At 47.1% G+C, this 20,974-nt stretch overlaps 1 protein-coding gene across 1 annotated transcript in view; it reads right to left on the reverse strand.

Annotated features, from left to right (window-relative positions):
* The window catches only part of LOC119459158 (probable 4-coumarate--CoA ligase 2), a 52,656-nt gene that overhangs the window by 22,322 nt on the left and 9,360 nt on the right, over positions 1–20,974 (reverse strand). The window contains exons 2-6 of the mRNA XM_049671200.1: positions 16,530–16,696; positions 15,061–15,262; positions 9,471–9,574; positions 8,022–8,227; positions 4,856–5,024 (exon numbers count right to left, since the gene is read on the reverse strand). Of these exons, the coding sequence (XP_049527157.1) occupies positions 4,856–5,024; positions 8,022–8,227; positions 9,471–9,574; positions 15,061–15,262; positions 16,530–16,652 (804 nt within the window). The 5' untranslated portion in view covers positions 16,653–16,696. The remainder of the gene's footprint in view (positions 1–4,855; positions 5,025–8,021; positions 8,228–9,470; positions 9,575–15,060; positions 15,263–16,529; positions 16,697–20,974) is intronic.

A 20,974-nucleotide genomic window follows, 5' to 3' on the forward strand; every position in this document is an offset into this window, starting at 1 on the left:
AAAGAAAGTTCACTGTAATCCCATACGTTCACAATGTGTCGCACAACATTAAGAAGATCGGCCAAAAAGCTAACGTTCTAGTCGTGTTTTCCGCGCCGAATAAGCTTGGGAAAATTTGCAAAATGGCTAACCCGAACAGGAACGAAAAGAAAGCATGTGGCAAGAACCACCAAAACAAAAACGAATCGGTGAAATGCAGTGTAGGTGTAGTATATAAGATACCTTTATCATGTAAGCGTTTTTATGTCGGACAAAGGAGCCGTTGCATCAACGACCGGCTCCGTGAGCATAGAAGGGCCATAGACAATAACAAGACGGGAGAGTGGATGGTGCTTCATTGTGATGAATGCGGCTGCCGACCAAGGTTAAAAGAGTGCATGATGATTGAAAAGTAGAACAACGAGATGACACGCCTCATTATTGAGGCCCTCTGCATCACAACTTTAAAAGATAAGTGCATTAGCATGGCCTCTATCACCTTATCAGCTAAGGAGATAGCGTATTTGAATAGCACGTCACGCGCGTGTTGACATTTTTGTGTCGGTGTGGTTCCGCCCCTGGTGTCATGCGCTGTACTGCCTGTGGCAAGGTATAAATATGGTCGCGTTCGTCTCGCAATAAACTGTAGATGGCTTGCGTTTCGTGTGTGTAATACGTGTTCCCTCTTTTGTCCATGTTGTTTGCGCGCAGGGAAAATCAACAATCCGAAGTGGAAACCCTACTGCAGGTCATCAGCAAGTCTGGAGTCAGTCCTGATCCACAGAAGACAGCTGTCATCGCGAACGTTCCGCAGCCTGCCAACAAGAAGGGAGCACTCAGAGTTCTTGACTTCTGTTAGTATTGCAGGCACTTCGTCAAGGGCATTTCTCTTATAATAGAGCCATTGACTCATCTCACAAAAGCCGACATGCAATTCAAATTGCATGTTAAATTGCCGCAGGTCGAAGTACTTAAATAACTGAAACGAAGCCTGCAGGGGCTACCGGTGCTCGCACACTTCGACGAAGACGCTGATACCGAAATTAATACCGGCGCAAGTTGCGTAGTGCTTGGAGCAGTGCTTGATCAGAGAAAAGGCGGAGTATAAAGGGCCATTGCTTTCGCTAGCATTTCGCTGTCGAAAGCAGAATCGAAATATCCCTCAACGGCAAAAGGGCGCCTTGGCATTATTTGGGCTACAGTGAAATTTCGTCGTTACCTGTTCGGCAGAACCTTGAAAGTCATAGGCCACCATCACGCTTTGTGCTCGCTGGCAAACATAAAGCACTCTTCAGGCCGTTTGGCACAGTGGAGCCTAAGACTACAAGAGTTTGATCTCACCCTAATCTATGCTTTACGACGAAAACGCTCTGATACTTACTGGCTGCCTTTTCCACGCACTCATTGACCTGCCTCTGCAACACGCACAAGACGATGACTCTTCCTGAGTCATCGTAAGAGCCGACAGCTTCACTGCAGAGAAGCGAGCAGACCCGAGGCTAAGAAGCTTTGTGGAGTTTTTGGAATGGAAGACCGACTTTTCCCCTAAGGTATATAGGCTAAATAGGTACTGTCTTAGTTTTTATTGATAAATGATGCCCTCGTAAAGGAAAAATTCTCCGCTGTCCGCGCCATCCTCAACGAAAAAGGGCTTCACCCGTACGCCGTCGCAGATTCAGCCGACATTTTACTGGACACGCCTGAACGCTGACGTCATCCATTACATAAAAATTTACCGAGACTGCCTCCGCCGCAAGACTACGCCGACAAGGCCAGCGGGAATGCTACAGGCAATCGAGGCAACTAGGCAACCTTTTCAGCAGATCTGGATGAACTTATCGGCGCGCTTTCCGACGTCAGTTTTTAAAAATAAATGGATCGTCGTGGCTACCAACCACCTTACCCTCCCGAAACGAAAGCGCTGTCCCAGCGTAGCGCAGCCGAAGTGACTCAATACTTTGTTGAGAACATCCTGCAATGAAAGGGTGCTTCAGAAGTCCTCATCGCCGACAGAAGAATGTACTTTACGGTGTAGCTATTCAAGCTAGCCTCAAGTAAGGTCCGACAAATCAACGGAGGACAACCTCCTAACACCCACAAATGAATGATATCATCGAACGTAAGACGTGGAATGCTATCTTTCCGTACGTAACCTTCGCTTAATACAAGGCAGTGCAAAAAAAAAACGCAGATGACGCCGTTCGAGCTGGTTTACGGAAGGAACCCGACGAGGAATCTCGACGCCATGCTCGCACGTCAGCGATGAAAACAATAGCGATGTCACCCCCTATATTGAGTGTGCGGAAGAAGCCCGACAGCTCGCCCGCCTGCTCACTAAGAACCAGCAAAATACCGAGACCAGCCCGGCGACCGTGTTCAGGTTTGGACCCCAATAAGCTGGCGTCGACTGAGTGAAAAGCTAGTACAAGATTACTTCGGGCCATACAAGATCCTTCGATGTAATGGGGCACTGGACTGCGAGGTCGTGCCTCACGGCATGATGCAATCAATCGCAGCGGCGCCACGCACCACCTGAAGTCGCCCACGTCAGCGCGTCTCAAGCCATACCATGCACGCTAACGAACTTTGGGACTTTGTTTCTTTGCTGTTCCATGTGGTTGCCTAGTAGCTTTTGCATTGCGCTGCTTAGTACAATGTCGCGGTATAAAATCCCAGCTGCGACGTCCGCATTTCGATGGGGGCAAAATGCAAAAATGCCAATGTACTGTGCATTAGGTGCACGTTAAAGGACCATAGACGGTCCGAATTACCGTGCGATCACGAGAGCGCATTGTTCTAGAATCGTCTGAACGAAGGAAGGAGTGTGAGTTGGCTACAGCAGTTTGTGAAGCTGGCCTATGGCGGCGCTCATCAGCACGCGACGGGCTCCAGCGCGTGCCGGTGAGGGATCCACTTCTGAACTTTTACGTCCCTCAACTATTTCTGCTTCGTGGGCAGCCGCTTCGCTCAGACACACGCTTTCACGCGCTGCCTACTTGGGTGCTTGCGGAGGCGCGACTAAATCCCTGTAGTATGTCCGGCATCAGGAATGCCTTGAATTTTCTTTTAAGAATAATTGTACCCTAAGAGTGTTTCCGAATTCGGGCCACCGTCACTCATTCTGACTATACATAGGTCTAATTTGCTAATGCAACACGTTCACGGTGAGCGTCCTTTGTGGTTACGCCAGGGGAAAGAGGGACACATGTGAGACTTAACATCGTTGATGAACGTTAGATGGGTCTAATATTACCCTGTAACATTGAAAACGTCCCTTGGTACACATACAGACATCGTTTTATCGGGAGCCATTGCTCATAACGAACACTTTATCCTTACAAGTTTTTCCCAGTCACAGTTGAAACACGTCAGGATGCTTAATCTTAAAACCGCTGGTGCGTCTTTTATTTCCTGGAATTCACAATGAATAAATTTAATGGCATCCTGTGCCCTTAAGCGATTCGTGATATGACAGACATTTGTAGAATATGCCTCTACAGTGCATTTCTACGCTGACCGACCAGTTCTCCATGTATATATGCTGCTGCAAGCGTCAAACGTGAGCACATCTCAACGTGCACGTTGGCGGAGGTTGGTACCATCCATGAAGCCGATCATTTGATCTCACTGGAGCCACTTTGGGGCCTGTCCTTGTGCCAATAAATCAGCACTACAGTTTGTAGACTGTGCTTGGTGTGCTCAGACGATGACATAACAAGACATGGCAGCGGAGCGCGACGAAAGCTCTGTTGCAGTTTTTTTTAAAGACTACAGAATTGGACAAGCGGCTGTAGCCTCAACTGATGCTTAGAGTGCTACAAGTGCCACTGTGTTGTGCAGTGATTGCATGCGGTGACAGTGACCGACTGTGATTGTGCATCTGTGCTCCCTTTCTTTCTCCATTTCTACTTTCCTCTCAATTTACCTCCCCCTCCCCTCTCTCCCCAGCATTGGGTAGCAAACCCGACCTTCCCCTGTGGTTAACCTCCCTGCCTTTCCCCTTTCTTCTGTTTCTCTCTCTCTCTCTCTAGACGAGGACCTGATGATTACATTGTGACGAAATTGATGTGTTGTGAAATGGGCACAATTTAGCATTTAAACGAGTTCTCCGGCGGTGCGGTACTTTTTAAAGGTAACTCGCCGTGACGGAGGCAAAGTCAGCCGTGATCAGTCCCTCTACTTCGAGCCCAGTTTTGTAATCCGATGCTAAGACTATGTAATATCACATCGTCCACGTGGACGCAATTAGTTATCGGAGTTGACCAGAAAAACGCGTCATCGCTGGCTATAGATGCTTGATCCTGATTTTCAATTCCGTACACCATCGAACGTTCAAAGCAGCCTGGTAGGCCTTCTACATAAACTGAAATTGGACGTCGTATTCACTTGATGCTATTTCCGTGTAAGATGGTCTTGCGGACAGCCCGTACTTAGAATACAGCGTTTTGATAGAGACTATTGAACACGCACTTTGTATGCTCCCGCGCTGTACTAGCGTCAATGATCGTCAATGACGGCGCCCGTGGCATGCACTGACCAGCGGTGAAATATTGAATGTCTTCTTTTGGTACGTGACCGAAATGCTGTGCTTGTCAAATTTCTAAGGCTGTTGTGCCTTTCTGACAAACAGTACCACTGCATTAAGTGCTTTCAGTTTATTTCCTGAATTTTTCTTACACATCTTTGCTTTACACTCGTCTCCCATGATCTCGATGGTTGTGATTTTCTGAGCTTCATATACTTTCCCTTCACCCAACGCTGAGTAGCTAGCTAGAAACATTGTTTCAGCTCGCCCAATAAGCTTTCATTGGTGATAAGCATTTTTTTCTAACGTGTGCGTGTAGTAATGAGAACATTGACTTTCAACAAAACTTACGTTGTATTTTGTGACGTAATAGACGAACTGGTCAAACGTCAATCCGGGGTGTACAATGACGCATGTGGCTCCGGCGTAGGCCGCCGCTGGTATGAACATGAAACCGGATGCATACGTTATGGGATACCAGGCGAGGAGGACATCTCCGGGTTCATAGTTAACCAGGACCCTGAAAGGGCAGTTAGAAGAGGAGGCTGATCTTTCATCGCTGGCTTTATTGACTATTGTGGCTCTATTGCTCTGCGCTCGATTTCAACACTGACTACTGAAAACTGCATGGTTAGAATTAGGATAAGTGATAGAATACGGCGTCTTACATAACACAGGAACTATTTTCGCGCATAAAAACAAACATTTGAAACAGCAGCTGCACACGAACGATTTGTGCTGGCACACAAAAAAATTCGCGCAGCAACTTTTTTGAGAGTTCATATTGAAACATTTTTGCGCACACAATCGACACGGACACAGTGAAGTGTCCCCCCTTCACTGTGTCCGTGTCGATTGTGTGCGCAAAAAGATTTCAATATGAATTCGTACCAACTCGCCCAACTATCAGTTCTGCTGCAGTTCTTTTGAGAGTTGTTGGAGTATGCGTAATCATTGTGTCACTTGCTCATCTCTACGCAGCTCGGTGTCATTATCAGTGTTATGAAACTTGATTCGACCAGTATAAACGACAGCGCTGCAGCCACACCAAATGCTGCGGACGGTGGCGCAAGGTGAACTGATGAGGCAACCAAACTACTACAGGTGGTGGCACCAGATGCGCTGATGACGTTCCGACCACTGTAAGCGTTTATCACTCTTAAGAGCTTTAGTAATCCGCGTCGAACCATTATCAGCCGTGACCAGCCGTACTCTAGCGGCGGCTTTGTATGGCGCGGCCACGCAGGCCCTACCTCGGGAGCGATCTTCTGGGGGACAGAGTGCGCCGCTTGCGGACAGCTTCGTGTGTGCTGTGTACTTGCCGCTTAGTTCGCGTTGAAGCAAGAACCAGCACGAAGGTCAGTTCGCTCGCTGCTGCGGGCCCCTATCTTGAAAGCAGTCGTCTTACGGAACGAAAGGACAGGTTTCCTCATTGGGTAGGCATAAAAACTTACGCATATAAAAATCGAATTAAACAGGCGAACCACTTCGTTTGTATTCGCTTCCGTGCATGCCTTTCTTATTACTGCTAGGCGCCGTCCATTGTCGGTGAGGATGAGCTACAAGGTATGTCGCCTTTTTGTCCGGACTACAAAGAATATAAAACCGTTACGGAGATGCGCATTTATTTCCATTACTGCGAAATATTTATACCACTTCTGTTTTTGTAGACCAGAGCGACTTTGAAGGAACGGTAGGTGCTTGGCACAGTGTAAAACCAGAATCTTTTCGGGTTAACCTCCCTGCCTTTCCCACCACGTTTTTCTCTCTCTCTCTCTGTAGGTTATTTCGAACAAATTTTGTTGTGTAGCAGTACTTTAGGCACACAAGCACCCGCTTTCAGCCCTGTAGGTTTTTTGAGGTGTTAGAGCAACGAGCGAATAGCAGATGCACCATAACATCTACTTCTCAGCTTTACCCTAAAGGTGACTGTTCTCAGGCTAAAGTTGCAGAGCTTTCAGAATGGACGGACAGCGGTGAAGATGCATTACCATGCTGAATATGCCTAAGAGGAAATTTTAGCACGGGGCCAACTGCGGTTTCCCTTAGAAATACGCGTAAGAGGCAGAAATAATTTAATGAGAGAAGCACTGGAGCGATTTCCGAAAAGCTTGTTCGATTTCTGAGAGAAGATAAACTCTAGCAACTCTAGGAAGGATAATTTTGATTTATACTTCGATTATTAGAAATAGCCGAAATTTGGCAGGCTAAAACAAAGTAAGCATACAAAGTTTACAAAGCCTTATATATGAAGAAAAAACATCGCGACTTCAGTAAACTCATCTGCTAGAGCACCTAAAACTGTCAAATTTGATACATGAGTTGACAGTTTACGCGAAGTTGCTCAAACGTTTACGAGTGTTTTGCAGGAGTTCCTACTCACAGCTTGGTGGTATATTTCTGCGTAATGTATTATAAATCAATTTGCATGTCATAAATTTGACAATTGTAATATATGAGTTGACAGCTTACGTGAAATTGTTAAAATGTTTATGACGGCCTTGCGAAAGTCTTACTGAAAAATTCGTGCTGTCTCGCAGCGATGTATATTGCATAAAGTTTGTCTGCTTTAGCCCCTTAAGTCCCCGCGTCACATTTGTGGACGCGACCTATTTGTGCCATTTCCCTGCAGCGGTAGCAAGGAATAGAGTAAAAAAATTAAGCTTAGGTTAAATTGAACATTCTGCTAACCTAAATTACTTCCATATTACGTCTAAGTTATATGTATCGCTACAGAGTATCGCTTTGGTGAAGGCACTACCGTGTTTTACGTGACATTTAACGTGGAGAAAGTCGGTGGCAATCTCGAAATATCTGTTTTTCTTTCCTGAAATGCTTGTCGCCAGTAAATAACGTGTGCATGCAATTCAAACGGGCGATTCAATCGTTTTTATGAAGAAACATAGCATGACTTACTTTACAATATTCAGATAATGAGTTAGGCTGCAATTATGATGACTGATCGTATAATGCCCAAACTCTCATTCTACCACCTCGACTTGCTTTCAGGAGAGTCTCAAGCACCATGGCATAAAATTATGTATGCTTCACTTATGTATCGGCAGTCGATCATAATGCCTGACTGAAGGGTTTAGATGCACTACCAGGTGCAGTTTACATAATTGTGATATTAGTTTTACTGCAGAGTTACAGAGTAGTAATTCTGATGCGTGAGTTTTTCTAAATTTAATAATTTTCGACAATATTTATTAAAAATGTTTAACATAGATACCACAGTTTAAAATATTGTTCAAAATGCGACGACCGCATCCAAATTGGTGCAATGGTCGCCGAGAAAAAATGATTTCCTATTTCCCATGTATTTCGATAGAAGCTCCCCATGTAATGATTCCTCTTGAAGCATCATAATACTAAACAGGGCTATCCTCAGGCCATAGTTGCAGATTTCAGAATGCACAGAAAGCGGTGAACATGCATCGCCGTGTCCCATATGCTTACGACTTCCTTAATACATGCCCAAATACGCGCTTAAGTTGAATGTATGAAAGGTCCGCACTTGGTCATGTATAGGTTGGCGACGAGACTGTAGTGAGATATCTCCATTCCTTTGGCGTCGCCCGTCGTACCGGATGAGTAGAACACAGCGAGAGTGGTCTGCTTAGGGTCTGCAATGGGCACTTCCTTGAAGTCGTCTTCGTTCAATTCCGTGAAATCAGACACGGACACAAAGCCAGGAACAGGCTCGCCGATTATAAACAAACCCTGTAAATTGTAACAGACAAACTCTGTACAGAATCAGGAACACATCCGGGAACACGTGACGGACACACTCTGTCAACTCTGCTGGACATAGCTCTAGTTAATCCAAATACTTGATGAATACAAGGTACTAAACCATGCAGCATTGAAAAACGCGAAGAAAGCGTCGTTATGCAGTCATGATTCCTTACTTTAAAAGTGCCCGGTGAATCACATGAATCATACAGAATGTACTCGTTGGTAGCCCATTATGAGTCTTCACGATGCCTCAAGAACCATGATAGCGCCTACATCAGAGTATTTAGCACTTTATTGTGATCTAGAATGCATGCTCATTGCCGGCCGCTGTAGTCAATTTTCGCAAAGGTGGTGATTTTCGCGGCTGGTATGGAGAGTTACGTTGTGCACCATGATTAGTCAGGCAAGTAGCTTGCGCCTCTTTTGTTCATAGACGACAAAGAAATCTAGAGAAAAGAAAATAAATTCTGCGGCTTTACGCGCCAGCACGATGTGATTACGAGGCCCACCTTATTGGGAAACTACAGCTTAATTTCGACTACCTGGGGTGCTTTCACGTGCACCCAATGTATGCTACACGAGCGTTTCTGCTTTTCGCCCCCATCGAAATGCGGACGCCGCGACCGCGTAACACCACTGTCAATACGCCACCACGGCGGTTGCAGATTAAAACAAAAAAAAAAAAAAAAAAGCAACGTCGCTGTCGTTTTACAGACTTTTGCCATAAATAAAGTACGCCTGAAAACATCGAAAGTGTAAAATTGTGGCACTGCAAAAGAGACAGAGAGGCCCGCTGCCTATTTAAGCTCGCAGAGTTAATTACCTTTATGTGGAACACTCTTACTGCAACATAAATATCGCGGCTACATGAGAATCCATCATTTTCTTTGTTTTTTTTTGCATGTGTATGCGCTGCCATACTGCCATACAGTGCCCATGTGGTAGCATGGTAACGCCTACACAAGAAAATTGCTGAACACCGCCCCGAACCCTGATAGCACCGCCTGTTCAGAAGAAAAATGGCACTTGCCATTTTTCGAAGTCATGGGTGTATGTCTTTTATGGCGCCGAATTTCTTGGCTTTGAATTCACGAGCTTTACGACTGTAACGTTTTGTATTACCTCGGGGGACCCCTCTTCTTCCTTTCTGCACCGATTTCAATCATATTTATTACAATGCAATCGGTACACACGCTGTACGGCTATAAAGTGGCGGATAATGGAATACCTTAACTTTCGTTTTGTCCTTAACTGCAGTAACCTTAGCTGCGTGTTGTGGACTCGTCAAGATGTGAGTTGCATCCCCATGGTCGACTTGAAAGAGAAGCTCGTCTAAAAGACGGAAAAAATAAACAATAAAATTATGCAACAGCAATAAGCGGGAGTAGTTATTCGAAATAATCGAAATGAGATGCATACACATAACGGGAGCGCAACAAGCAATCCAAGAAACATTGTGATATTGTTACGCGAACGAAGGATTAAGCACTGGAGACTATTTAAGAAGTACATTTACACAAGACAACTGCAGCGCTGGCCAGTTCACCCGACAGCTCGAGAGCAAGGAGCAGTTCGTATTCTTCATCGGGGCGACCGCGCGCATCGTCCACAAGAAACAAGCAATATGCATGTATCATTATTCCCGGCGGCAGAAACAACGTCCCGTTGCCTCTAAATATCGGTGGTAACAGGGGAGTAATACGGTTTGAGGTGTGCGACATGCACAACGTCAGTGGAATTCGGGTCAGATGAGGCACTGGTACTGACTCGAACGATTTCATACGTAATCGGAGTCACGGCACGCAACACTCGATATGGACCTGTGTACAGAGAAAGGAGTTTTCGGACACGCCAACGTGACGAGTCGGGGACCACAGGAGTACTAAAGATCCAGGCGAAACGTGAACATCTCTGTGGTGTCGATCGTACAATGCAAACGCCATTGGTTCTCTTGGGAGGACAGCAGGCGAGCGCGGGCAATTTCGCGTGCTTGGGCTGCCCTGGTGATGGCGTCAAGTGCACATTCGCTGGTCTCTGCTGCGACGGATGGAAGGGATGTGTCTAGTGGCAATGTGGGTTCTCTGCCGAACAGCAGAAAGAACGGGGAATAATCGGCAGTGCCGTGACGCGAAGAATTTTACGCAAATGTGACATAGGGCAGGGCAAGGTCCAAATCAGTATGGTCGGATGTGACATACTTTGCAAGCATGTCTGTCAAGGTTGGATTCAGACGTTCTGTGAGACCATTAGTCATTGGATGGTCAGACGTAGTCAGCTTGTGCCTGGTTGAGCAGGACTGCAGGATGTAGGCGATGACTTTAGAAACGAATGTCCGACCACGGTCACTGAGCAGTTAGTGTGGAGCTCCATGCTGTCGAATCACGTCCCGTAAGAGAGACAGTCGTCCGGCTCGCTCACCGTCCCGTCAGCGCCGTCGGTCGCCGTTGCCCCAGCCACACCGCTATTCGTCGCAGACCAATTATGGACTCTCCAGGACGGAAAACTAGAAATGCAGCAATATTGTCAGGGACGGCGATCCTGTTGCATGACAGCACGCTCCGGAGCTGACACACGGTAAGGCATTCGTTGAAAGGGACTCGCATCACCGGTATGAATGCGATGGGTGACGACGGAAATCTGGCTCAAAGGACGGTCGCCAAAGTCAGATATCCTGGTAGGCAACCAGCACGCGGTGAAGGGCAGTGGCCTGTGCCGGAGCTCGTGCCTTAAACGGTGCCAACCTCGACCCGAGCCGTAATTGCACCGGGACGGTGCTTCTGTAGCCGGCGGGTAATGTCACTAACGGCGATCCTGTGGCCGGTGCTTGAACGATGAAGACGACGACGGTGGGGTGGACTGGTGTGCGCACGCTAGCACTACCACTTATTGAGCGTTGTACGCCTTCCCTTGTAAATATATACTATGTATATATTGTTGCAGTATGAAAGCAGGCCTACGAGATTAAAATAATGTATATTTAGAACTGATCTATATGGCGTTCAGGCAACGGCCAGAGTCTTCGTCTGCGTCTAGTTCGTGTCACCTTCTTCTTTTCCTTTACCATAACATCACCCTCCCGGTAGGGTTAGCTCCGTCCCGGTGCATGTTATAGAGGCTCACTTATTGCGGGGACATAGGGCTTGAGTCTGGAGACGCGAACAACATCGCTGGTGACGTTGGGAGGCACTGAAGGCTGACGGAAAGTTGACGTAGATATGGTACGGACCAGAATAAGGGGAAACTAGTTTTTTCGACAAGCCGACGCGATGTAAAGGCGTCCAGAGACGGGCAAGGGACAGTCTGTACCAATTTAAAATGCCAAGGGACGTAACACCGGACGGTCTGTACCAATTTAGAGTCATGCCCTTTGGATTATACAATGCGCCAGCTACATTCGAGCGCATGATGGACTCTCTCCTACGCGGCTTGAAGTGGTCTACCTGCCTATGTTACCTCGACGATGTCATTGTGTTTTCGCCGAACTTTGAGAGCCACCTGCGGCGCCTCACGACCATACTCTCCGTGTTTCGCAGGGCTGGCCTTCAGCTAAATTCCTCCAAGGGTCATTTCGGTCGCCGTGAAATTACCGTGCTCGGCCATCTGGCATACGCCTCCGGAATCCAACCTGACCCACAGAAAGTTCACGCCGTGCGAAATTTTCCTGTACCCTATTCAACAAACGATGTCCGTAGCTTTCTGTGCTTATGCTCTTGTTTCCGGCGATTTGTGAAAAAGTTTGCCGACGTCGCTCGCCCTCTCACTGACCTTCTTGAGAACAATATCGCTTTCTCTTGGGGACCACTGCAGGAGAAAGGCTTCTCTACCCTGTTTGGGCGGCTTACAACTTCCCACATTCTGTCACACTTTGACCCTTCTGCGCCCACTGAAGTACGAACTGAAGCAAGTGGTCATGGCATCGGCGCTGTCCTCGCTCAGCATCAAAAGGGCCAAGACCGTGCCATCGCTTACGCCAGCCGCCTTCTTTTCACGCCCCAGCGAAATACTCTATTACTAAGAGGGAATGTCTCGCGCTCGTATGGGCGGTCGCGAAATTTAGACCGTACCTTTTCGGTCGGAGCTTCTGCGCCGTAACCGATCATCAGGCCGTCTTCTGACTCTCCTCTTTAAAAGGATAAGGACACAAAAGTTGGCGGGTGGTTTTTTGCGTCGGAAAAAAAGTTGAACTGTTGAAAATGACGAATACAACAAGCTGCTTTTGAAAAAAAAAAACGAGAAACATCTTTTTTTGCGATTTTCTGTTGCATCTTACCTCCAAGCGGCCGCCGGCAGAAGCTGCAATTTGATGTCATAACGCCCGCCCGCGGCCAAATTGTCGCAGTATTTCCAGGGGTGTCGGTCCCTTGCAGCGTTTGTTTAACCCCTTTCGGCGACCTTCGCACATGGTCCGTCTGAAACACTATCCCCGTCGGCGCTCCACGCAGGTGGTGCGTCTTACATAAAGCTTCCCGCGGTCGTCGCTCGGTATTGACGCGTTCGTCGTGGCGGAAGGAAATACCCAGACATTGCTGTTATAACAGCATCGTCGGTCGTGACACGCCGTCGCACACGTTTCCCAGAGACGAGAAGGTGTGTAAACTTTGGATACATGCCTATTAGAGAGCTTTAGCTTGTCCAATAATCGGGTAAACGCAGGCGTTGGGGCGTTGGGGCGGAACCGTAAACGTGAGCGGCCTGTATGATGCTGCCACCTGGTGGCGCAGAGCTCAAACATACAAAAACAGCTAATATTGCAATAACCAAGTGTGTTCTATTTCCCTGTTGGTGTAAATCATCGGCAGCAACAAGATTACGCCAGTGCCGAAAATTTGCAAAAGGAAATGACCAATCATTCTTGCATAAGTGTCTGGTGCAGAGCGAAATCTTCGCGCTAGGGTACGCGCAAACCTGACCGACGCTTCCACGGCCGCCTGCTCTTCTTCGTCACGTGACGCGGAAGGCTCGTAACAGTAAGCGGTAGTATTTCTTGCCAAGTTGGAATGGTCCTCGTCTTCAGACGTGTACTCATCGCTGGTAGACGCACCAGAACTCGAATCCATGCTCACGATGGTGGCGTCGGCGCACTTCGAATGACCGCGGCCGGCCGGCTGGCTATCCGACTAGGGTGCCGTGACGTCACGTCTTCTAACTCCCGCGGGTCGGGCGGCGAGGTACGCGCTCACAAAAACGCCAAAAATAAAGTCATCGGCTCAAAAATGAGCTAAGTGACTACTTATTTTCGGTGTAATCACACACTGAGGATTCATTTTCAGCATTTCCGTAAAATATTCAGATTTTGTGTCCGTATCCCTTTAGACGACCCAACTGGACGACTTGCACGTTAGGCATTGCGTCTACAAGAATATACATTTTCTATTATGTACAAGTCAGGGCCGCCTTCATAAAGACGCTGACTGCCTGTCCTGGACGACTGCCTGAACCGGACAATACCGGTGCAGACTCGGACATCAGTATTCTGTCCCTCTTCGGCTTTCTGGATATTGGCAAAGAGCAACGCCAAAATCCTGTTCTTCGAACACTTATGGAACGCCTAAGTCGCTCGCCCAATGACCCGTCCCTCCGGATGTTCACCGTGCACGCTGGAACTTTATACCGTCGTAGAATTCGATCTGATGGCCCGGAGCTCCTCCTAGTCGTTCCAAAGTACCTTCGACTGGCCGTGCTCCGGCAACTTCACGACTCTCCTACTGCTGGACATCTGGGCATCACTGGTACTTACCACTGCCTGCGGCTCGACTTCTTCTGGTCCGGCATTTATGGCTCTGTGCGCCGTTATGTCGCTTCTTGCGACCTGTGTCAGCGCCGGAAGACGCCTGCTATGCCTCCTGCTGGTTTGCTTCAACCAATTGATATCCCTACAGAGCCCTTCTTCCGTGTGGGCCTCGACCTCCTTGGCCCCTTTCCAATTTGCAATAAAGGAAACAAATGGATTGCTGCAGCGACAGGTTATGCCACGAGATATGCCATTGCACGAACAATGCCAACCAGCTGCGCTACAGATGTCGCCGACTTGTTACTATACGACGTCATCCTGCACCACGGCGCTCCTCGCCAGTTGCTCACGGATCGCGGCCGCTACTTTCTATCGAAGGTCGTCGGCAATCTGCTCCGCTCCTATTCTACAGAACACCAGCTTGCTACCCCGCACCTCCACCAAAATGTTGCAGGATGAAAGCAGGCCGACGAGTGTAAAAAATGTATATTTACAACTGATGTATATGGCATTAAGGCAACGGCTAGAGTCTTCGTCTTCCTTTAGTTCGCGTCACCTTCTTCTTTTCCTTCAGCCGTAAAATATGTGCTCCCCGCACCAATATATTAATATATTCAAAAACACCATCAGGAATCCTCACAGAGATGCGAGGAGCGAATTAATTCGCAGCAGCGCTGCAGATCCATAACGGAGACCGTCGTAGGCTCTCTGTCGGTCATGTTAAGTACGCATTACCAGCTAAGAATAAGAACTAAAATACAAACTTTAGGGGGCACTGCCTTCACCATAGCTGAAGTGGTACAACACAGCAGGTGACATGGAAAACTTCTGCGTGCAGTGGCTTCTCTTTCTGTGATTTCATCATTTCCGGTTTCATGTTTACCACAAAACATTCAATACTTCAGCTGACCAAACATCAACAAAACTCTGCTACTGTCAGCTCTTTTTAGGGGCAGCGCTTAGGGCAGGGAGTTAATGATGATAAGTGGTTCTTGAGGGAAAGGGAAAGGTTGGCGCTATCTTCTGCAGCCCTTGAGGGAGCACGGCTCAGGGAGTTAATGCAAAGCAGTGCATGGGAGCCACTCACTTTCGTTCAACACAGGATTCGATAGCAGCACCGAGGCCCCCGTGAAGGTGATGCTGAAAAGAACAACCATGTTCTCGACACTGTTGTCTAGATGCACGCAGACGCGGTCGCCCAGCCGGATGCCCTGCGCCTGGAAGCCCGCCGCGTAACTCCGCATGCGGGAAAAGAACTCGCCACGTGTGAGGCGCAACTTCTCGTCCACCTGCGAAGGAGACAGTGACTCTTGTCTGGCAACAAATCATCAGGTATTTCTTGCTCCTTAGCTGGTGTCATCACGTAACGCTTGTGAATGTGGGTAACAATGATGCTCAATAGCCGGCCAAGGAAAGAGGAGTTCGTGATGGGTAGGGAACCTCTAGGACATGTCTGACAGCAGATTTATGTCGGTCAATTAGTTATAGGGGACCCTGACCAAGGAAAAAAAACTCTACAGTAAAAAAAAAGGGTGGGGGGATTAAGTCACGACTAGGCATTCCCTAGTCGTCAACCTGAAGCATATGATATTACATGAAAAAACTATACAGAATCGGTCCTAACTATGGAGTATAGGCTAAAGCTAAGTACCTAAGCACATGAGCTGCGTGCTAAACTTGAAGCACATGAAAGAAATTAAGAGCCACGAAACGAGCGACGTCAATGATAGGCTTAAGTTTCGGATAACGGCAACAGGTGGTGTGGGCTATGGGGCGAAACAGTGTAGGTGATAAATCTGGATAAGATTAAGGAGAGGAACTGTAGTTGGGTCGGATACATAATGCCTATAAAAGTTAACCAATCGTCTTTTAGAGTAGCAGAAAGGGTAATAGGTGAGTAGAAATGCAGCTGAAGTCGGAATAAAATTAGAAATACTGTCCCGAGTAATATATATGCAGGTTTGACATATGGTCAGCCGACGCTAGAGAAGGGTTAATTGGGGCCTTCTCGATTAGGTATTGGCTTCTTGCTGTGTATGTCATGGAGGTTCATAATTATTGTATCACTCGTCGCGTTGGAAGCGGCGAGAAACGCGCCAAATTTTGTGGTGGGAGGAAGCTGAGATTTCTAGTAAAGCATTTTTATTGACTTTTCAAGTAGTTGCTCGGCAAATGACCGACCGCGGTGGCCAATGCACTCCCTACGCCTTCCTATTTCTCGAAAATTTATGCATTATTGTGCGTAACCTAGCCTTGTGATGGCTAGTCAATAGTTCAGAACTGATGCGCAGTCACATCACGCATTACATGCAATTCGGCCCCACGGTTTCGTAAAGGAGGCATTTAAATTTTTGACATCTGTGCATTTGAATAGGTAGGACAAGGCCTACTGCGTTTTGTTCAGTTGCCCATTACAACAATACAAAAGCTCGTGTTGGTGGAAAACTTGAACAGTGCACAGGACTCCACAAAACATGGATTCCTCTTTCTAGGTCTAAACAGCATACCATATACATTTCTAATTGTACGAAACATGAAATGACTTAAGTGTCTCACCAGTGCAAGTTGATCAGGAGACGTTGTGATGAATTCTTTCATTGCTGTGTAGACAGAGCACAGTGGGATGTCAACCTTCGGGTGCGGGGAGTACACAATGCCATCCTTGATTGTAGCCTTCATGTTGGTTCAGAATGTTTTCTACGGTTGACACCTTGAGACAAGCTCTGTAATAAGAATTATACATCTGAAGAGCAAGCAAGCAAAGAAAAAACATGAATGCGCACATGCAGGTACTTAGAAACTCGCCGCCGTAGATACCACGTGAAAGTAAGAAGTAATGCAGACGATGCAAACATTGCCGTGACATTACTTTAGTATTGCTGGACCTGCTCTTACTTATAGCAAGTCCGCCCTTTCGCATACGTTGAGGAAGGCAAAGAATATAAAACGTTTTGTGAAAGCAATAGCTGAGTGGTTATTTCGGTACATGCCTATAATGCGACTCTGCCAACAGCGAGCCGCAATTTGGTGTACCTTAGAGAGAGTCGGTATCAATTAACGGACGTGCGGATCTTTCCCACTCTCTTCGGTATAGGGAACATTCTGGTGACGCCACTTACGCTTTATTGTTGTCCTATTAACAGCTTCCACAGCGCTGTTGCAGGTGAGAATGTCGGCAAAACGCGCACCGCCTCTGTGTGCTGGCTATACTGCACATGCCTTCTACATGTAAGCGCCTAAGCTATGTCGATATACTCAGTGGATAGCAAAGGAACAAGCGGAACTAGCTAAATTTGTAGGTGTAGCACCTTGTATAAGCCTGCGCGGAAGGTTCACACCACGTTACTGGTGTGATATGCAATGATAATTCATTATCCTCATATATTGAATGCACGTATTGCATATCTGGTAGACGTGACGCTTCGCAGCACACACGCTTTTTATTTTGTTTATTTTGTATTATTACTTGAAATGACTGTGATATTAAGTTATTAGACGCTAACTGCAGCAGTCCCACCAAACCAACACGTGCGAGCTCTTTTTGTGTATCGATTGCCGGCGCTTCCAAGCTGCACAAACGAGCTGGTTAATTTCACAAATACCAGATAACTATATATTGATATAGCTGCGCAAGGCAGCTTTGAACAAAAACATTTGGGGCAGAAACTTCTAGGCTAACAAAGAAGCTCGAGAACAAGTTAGGGACCGCGAAAATTGCAATACAACAAAAAATATTAGGAGAAACGTTAAGAGACAGAATGAGCAATCCCGCTTCGCTGCTCGTCCCATGCCCGGACATTTTGTGGTGTTTATTTACCCACTGTGTACATGTTACAAAGTTGCTTGTGATGCCCGGAGACATTCAGCTTAACCTGGCCCTGATCCCAGTTGTAGCAGTAACCTGGTTCTCGAGGCCATTAACTCTCTTGATACTGAAATTAATGTGCGCCATACTGAGCTAATCTCAACTCTTAATGAAGTGAAAGCCAACCAAAAATTACTTGAGGAGCGTGTTACAAGCTTGAATGCCAGATTAGCGTCCGTAGAGAAGACAGTTGCTGCACTCGAAACTCCGCAGGAATCTGCTGATATTCGAGGCATCATTACCAAAATGATTAAAAGTGAGAATGCATCGATTCAATCTAGTCTTGACGATTTCGAGGATAAGTCAAGGAGAGATTACTTGATTTTTAATGGTATCGCCTACAGTACCTCTGAAACTTGGACGGAAACACAAATAAAAAGTTCGTTCAATTCTTGTGCAATTTTTCGCGCTGCAATCCGCCTTTTCCATGTTCCGAGTGCGCCTGTGCTGTACTCTAGCGGAGATCGCTGGAAACGTTTTGTACGGCGTCGGTGGTATCATGGTTCGTGCAGCAGACGACGCGCGCCAATGCAATAGCCCGGGCAGGATGCAAGCATTGTCGACGAAAACGCGAACTCGTATATTGTCGGCGCAGCAGTGCCGACGACGTGGTATTTGCGTTGTGTTTCAGTAGATATTTCAGCTGTTCACTGCGATATTCAGTTAACGTGCGGTACCTCACAATATATAGGCTGACACGACACCGATGTCGATATATGAACTTGACCTGACGGCGATGCCAACATTCGGCAGCGACTACTTGGCAGACTGTCAGTGGGAGACATATATTGTAACACTAGTATGACGAAGGCGCGACCGACGATGCGGCCGACGACAGTAAGTCGTCGTAGCATGACAGGCCTTCGTGCCAACGACGCCGACACAACCAGTGTGCCGATCCCTTTGCGATCCGCCGCCGAGCGAGAACATCGCACCGACAACGCGAATGTCGAAGCAACTGCGTTGATGTGTGTATTTCTTCACGCTCAAATTGAGTCGAAACGTACTTCTTAAGCTGAAATGCACAATTTCGAGCCCTTCGCAGCCGTCCACATCATTTAGTTTGAGGCGGTGTCGATCTCGTTCAGCGCAGCTTCATTAGGCAAACATAGCATACGAGTTCGTCTAATATCGGAGGACCCTAACTATGGGATAAGCAAGTACGACGAAGAAAATTGCTTTCATTGTTCAGTCCGGGCCATACCGACTTGTAGTGAACCACTCTTAGCATAGTACGATGCACACACACAGTGGCGGATCCCGGTTTTTTCTGAGGGGGGGATCAGCTTCTGTCAATGATGATGATGATGATGATGATAGTAGCCTTTCTCATTTACCGAAATGCACCGTTTCTGCTCACGATAAACCCGCGTTTTATACGGCTAGAGCAACACCTGTAGCCCGCCGTGGTGGCTCAGTCAGCTGAGGTGTTGCGCTGCTGAGCACGAGATCGCGGGATCGAATCCCGGCCGCGGCGGCGGCATTTCGATGGAGGCGAAATGCAAAAACGTCCGTGTGCTTGCGTTGTAGTGCACGTTTAAGAACACCAGGTTGGCAGAATTAATCCGGAGCCTTCCACTACGGCGTGCCTCATAATCAGAACTGGTTTTGGCACGTAAAACCCCAGAAAGATGAAGAAGCCCTATAGCGAAGCCAGGTATCGGTTTCTCCGAGCATAAAGGAAAAGGACGTTACCCAATACAGCCATGTGCTTGGCGGCTGTGCCTGATAATACAGGGTGTTCAAAACTAAGATTTATGGTTTTCTTAAAATTAGGCACTGGGAGGCACGCAAAGACCACCTGGGCAAATAACTTATGTGGCCAGGTGGGCACAAAGTGAGAGGATAATTATCGCTGTGAGCAGCCGAAGTCACTTAAGTTGAACAATTATTTTTTGTCGACTGCAGTAAGTGGGTATATTTGTATTGAAAACTTAGAGACAGTAGTGTTTCCACACAGTATCGGTCGGAAGAATTATTCTAGCGTGTTCGTGCTCCGAGATATCCGACTCCAAATTTCTATTGTCGTACTGCGAAGAGTTATGGAATCGACGCGGGAGTGGTTTATGCTTTGCGTTGCTGTGGAAGGGAGGAATTTTGAACGTATTTAGGGCATTGACATCCTGATGGGTGAAGTGTTGTCATGAAATTCGTGCATGACAACATCAAACTTAAAACGGCAGTATATATGAAATATTCGTTAGCATAGCTAAAAAGGTTTCTGTTGTTGATGGCGTAGTTGTTGCTTTTGATTTCAATAAACCTTACAATACTTGGAAATCAGCAGTCACTTTATTTGCGTAGCCCAGGAAATGACCATGCCCGGTCGTCTAGTCACCATCACGCACGCGCATTGCCCTCCGGCTTCTCCGCTCGCGCCATTATCTCGGCATGGCAGGTGCCGCCAGCTTTACAGGCTGCGCGGTCGCGTGTTACGACAGCGGTTACGGGTTCTTCGATTTCTTTTATTTCGCCATCCGTCAGGGGAAGGGGGACAGTTATTATCTTTGCCAATGCCTCCGCTGCGCTGTCAGACTAAACGCCGCACCCAACAGCCGCGTCACATCATGGAGGAGCTTTGCGCCAATCCTCACTCTCTTGCATGCGTAATCATGCGAACGACAATTAAAATTTGGAGTTGGATATCTTGGAGAATAGACATGCTAGAAGAATTCTATCAAGTGAAACTGTGTAGAAACACGGCTGCCTCTAACTTTTCAATACAAACATACACACTTACTGCAGTCGATAAATAGTTAATTATTCAATTTTAGGTAATATTCGGCTGCTGACAGCAATAATTATTATCTCACTTTGTGTCCCCCTGGCCACATAACTTATTTGCCCAGGTGGTCTTTACGTGCCTCCCAGTGCCTAATTTTAAGAACACCATAAAGCTTAATTTTGAACACCCGGTATATCTAGCCTGTATTGTTTCTTAAAATAAAATTTGGGATGATCTGTCGCAGGTTTCTTATAAATGCGTAAGCACGGGTCCATCTTTGGAGTTCTGTTGGGACATCTTGATTTCCTTAAGAAGATTCTTTGTGTTCGGCTGAGACACCTTCGTTTGCTTTGGAGCTCCAACGCGGCAACCACTACGCTGGTTGTTTACGATATGCGAATCACCGCGTAT

The sequence above is a fragment of the Dermacentor silvarum genome, chromosome 7 (assembly GCF_013339745.2).
Source record: "Dermacentor silvarum isolate Dsil-2018 chromosome 7, BIME_Dsil_1.4, whole genome shotgun sequence".
NCBI lineage: Eukaryota > Metazoa > Arthropoda > Arachnida > Ixodida > Ixodidae > Dermacentor > Dermacentor silvarum.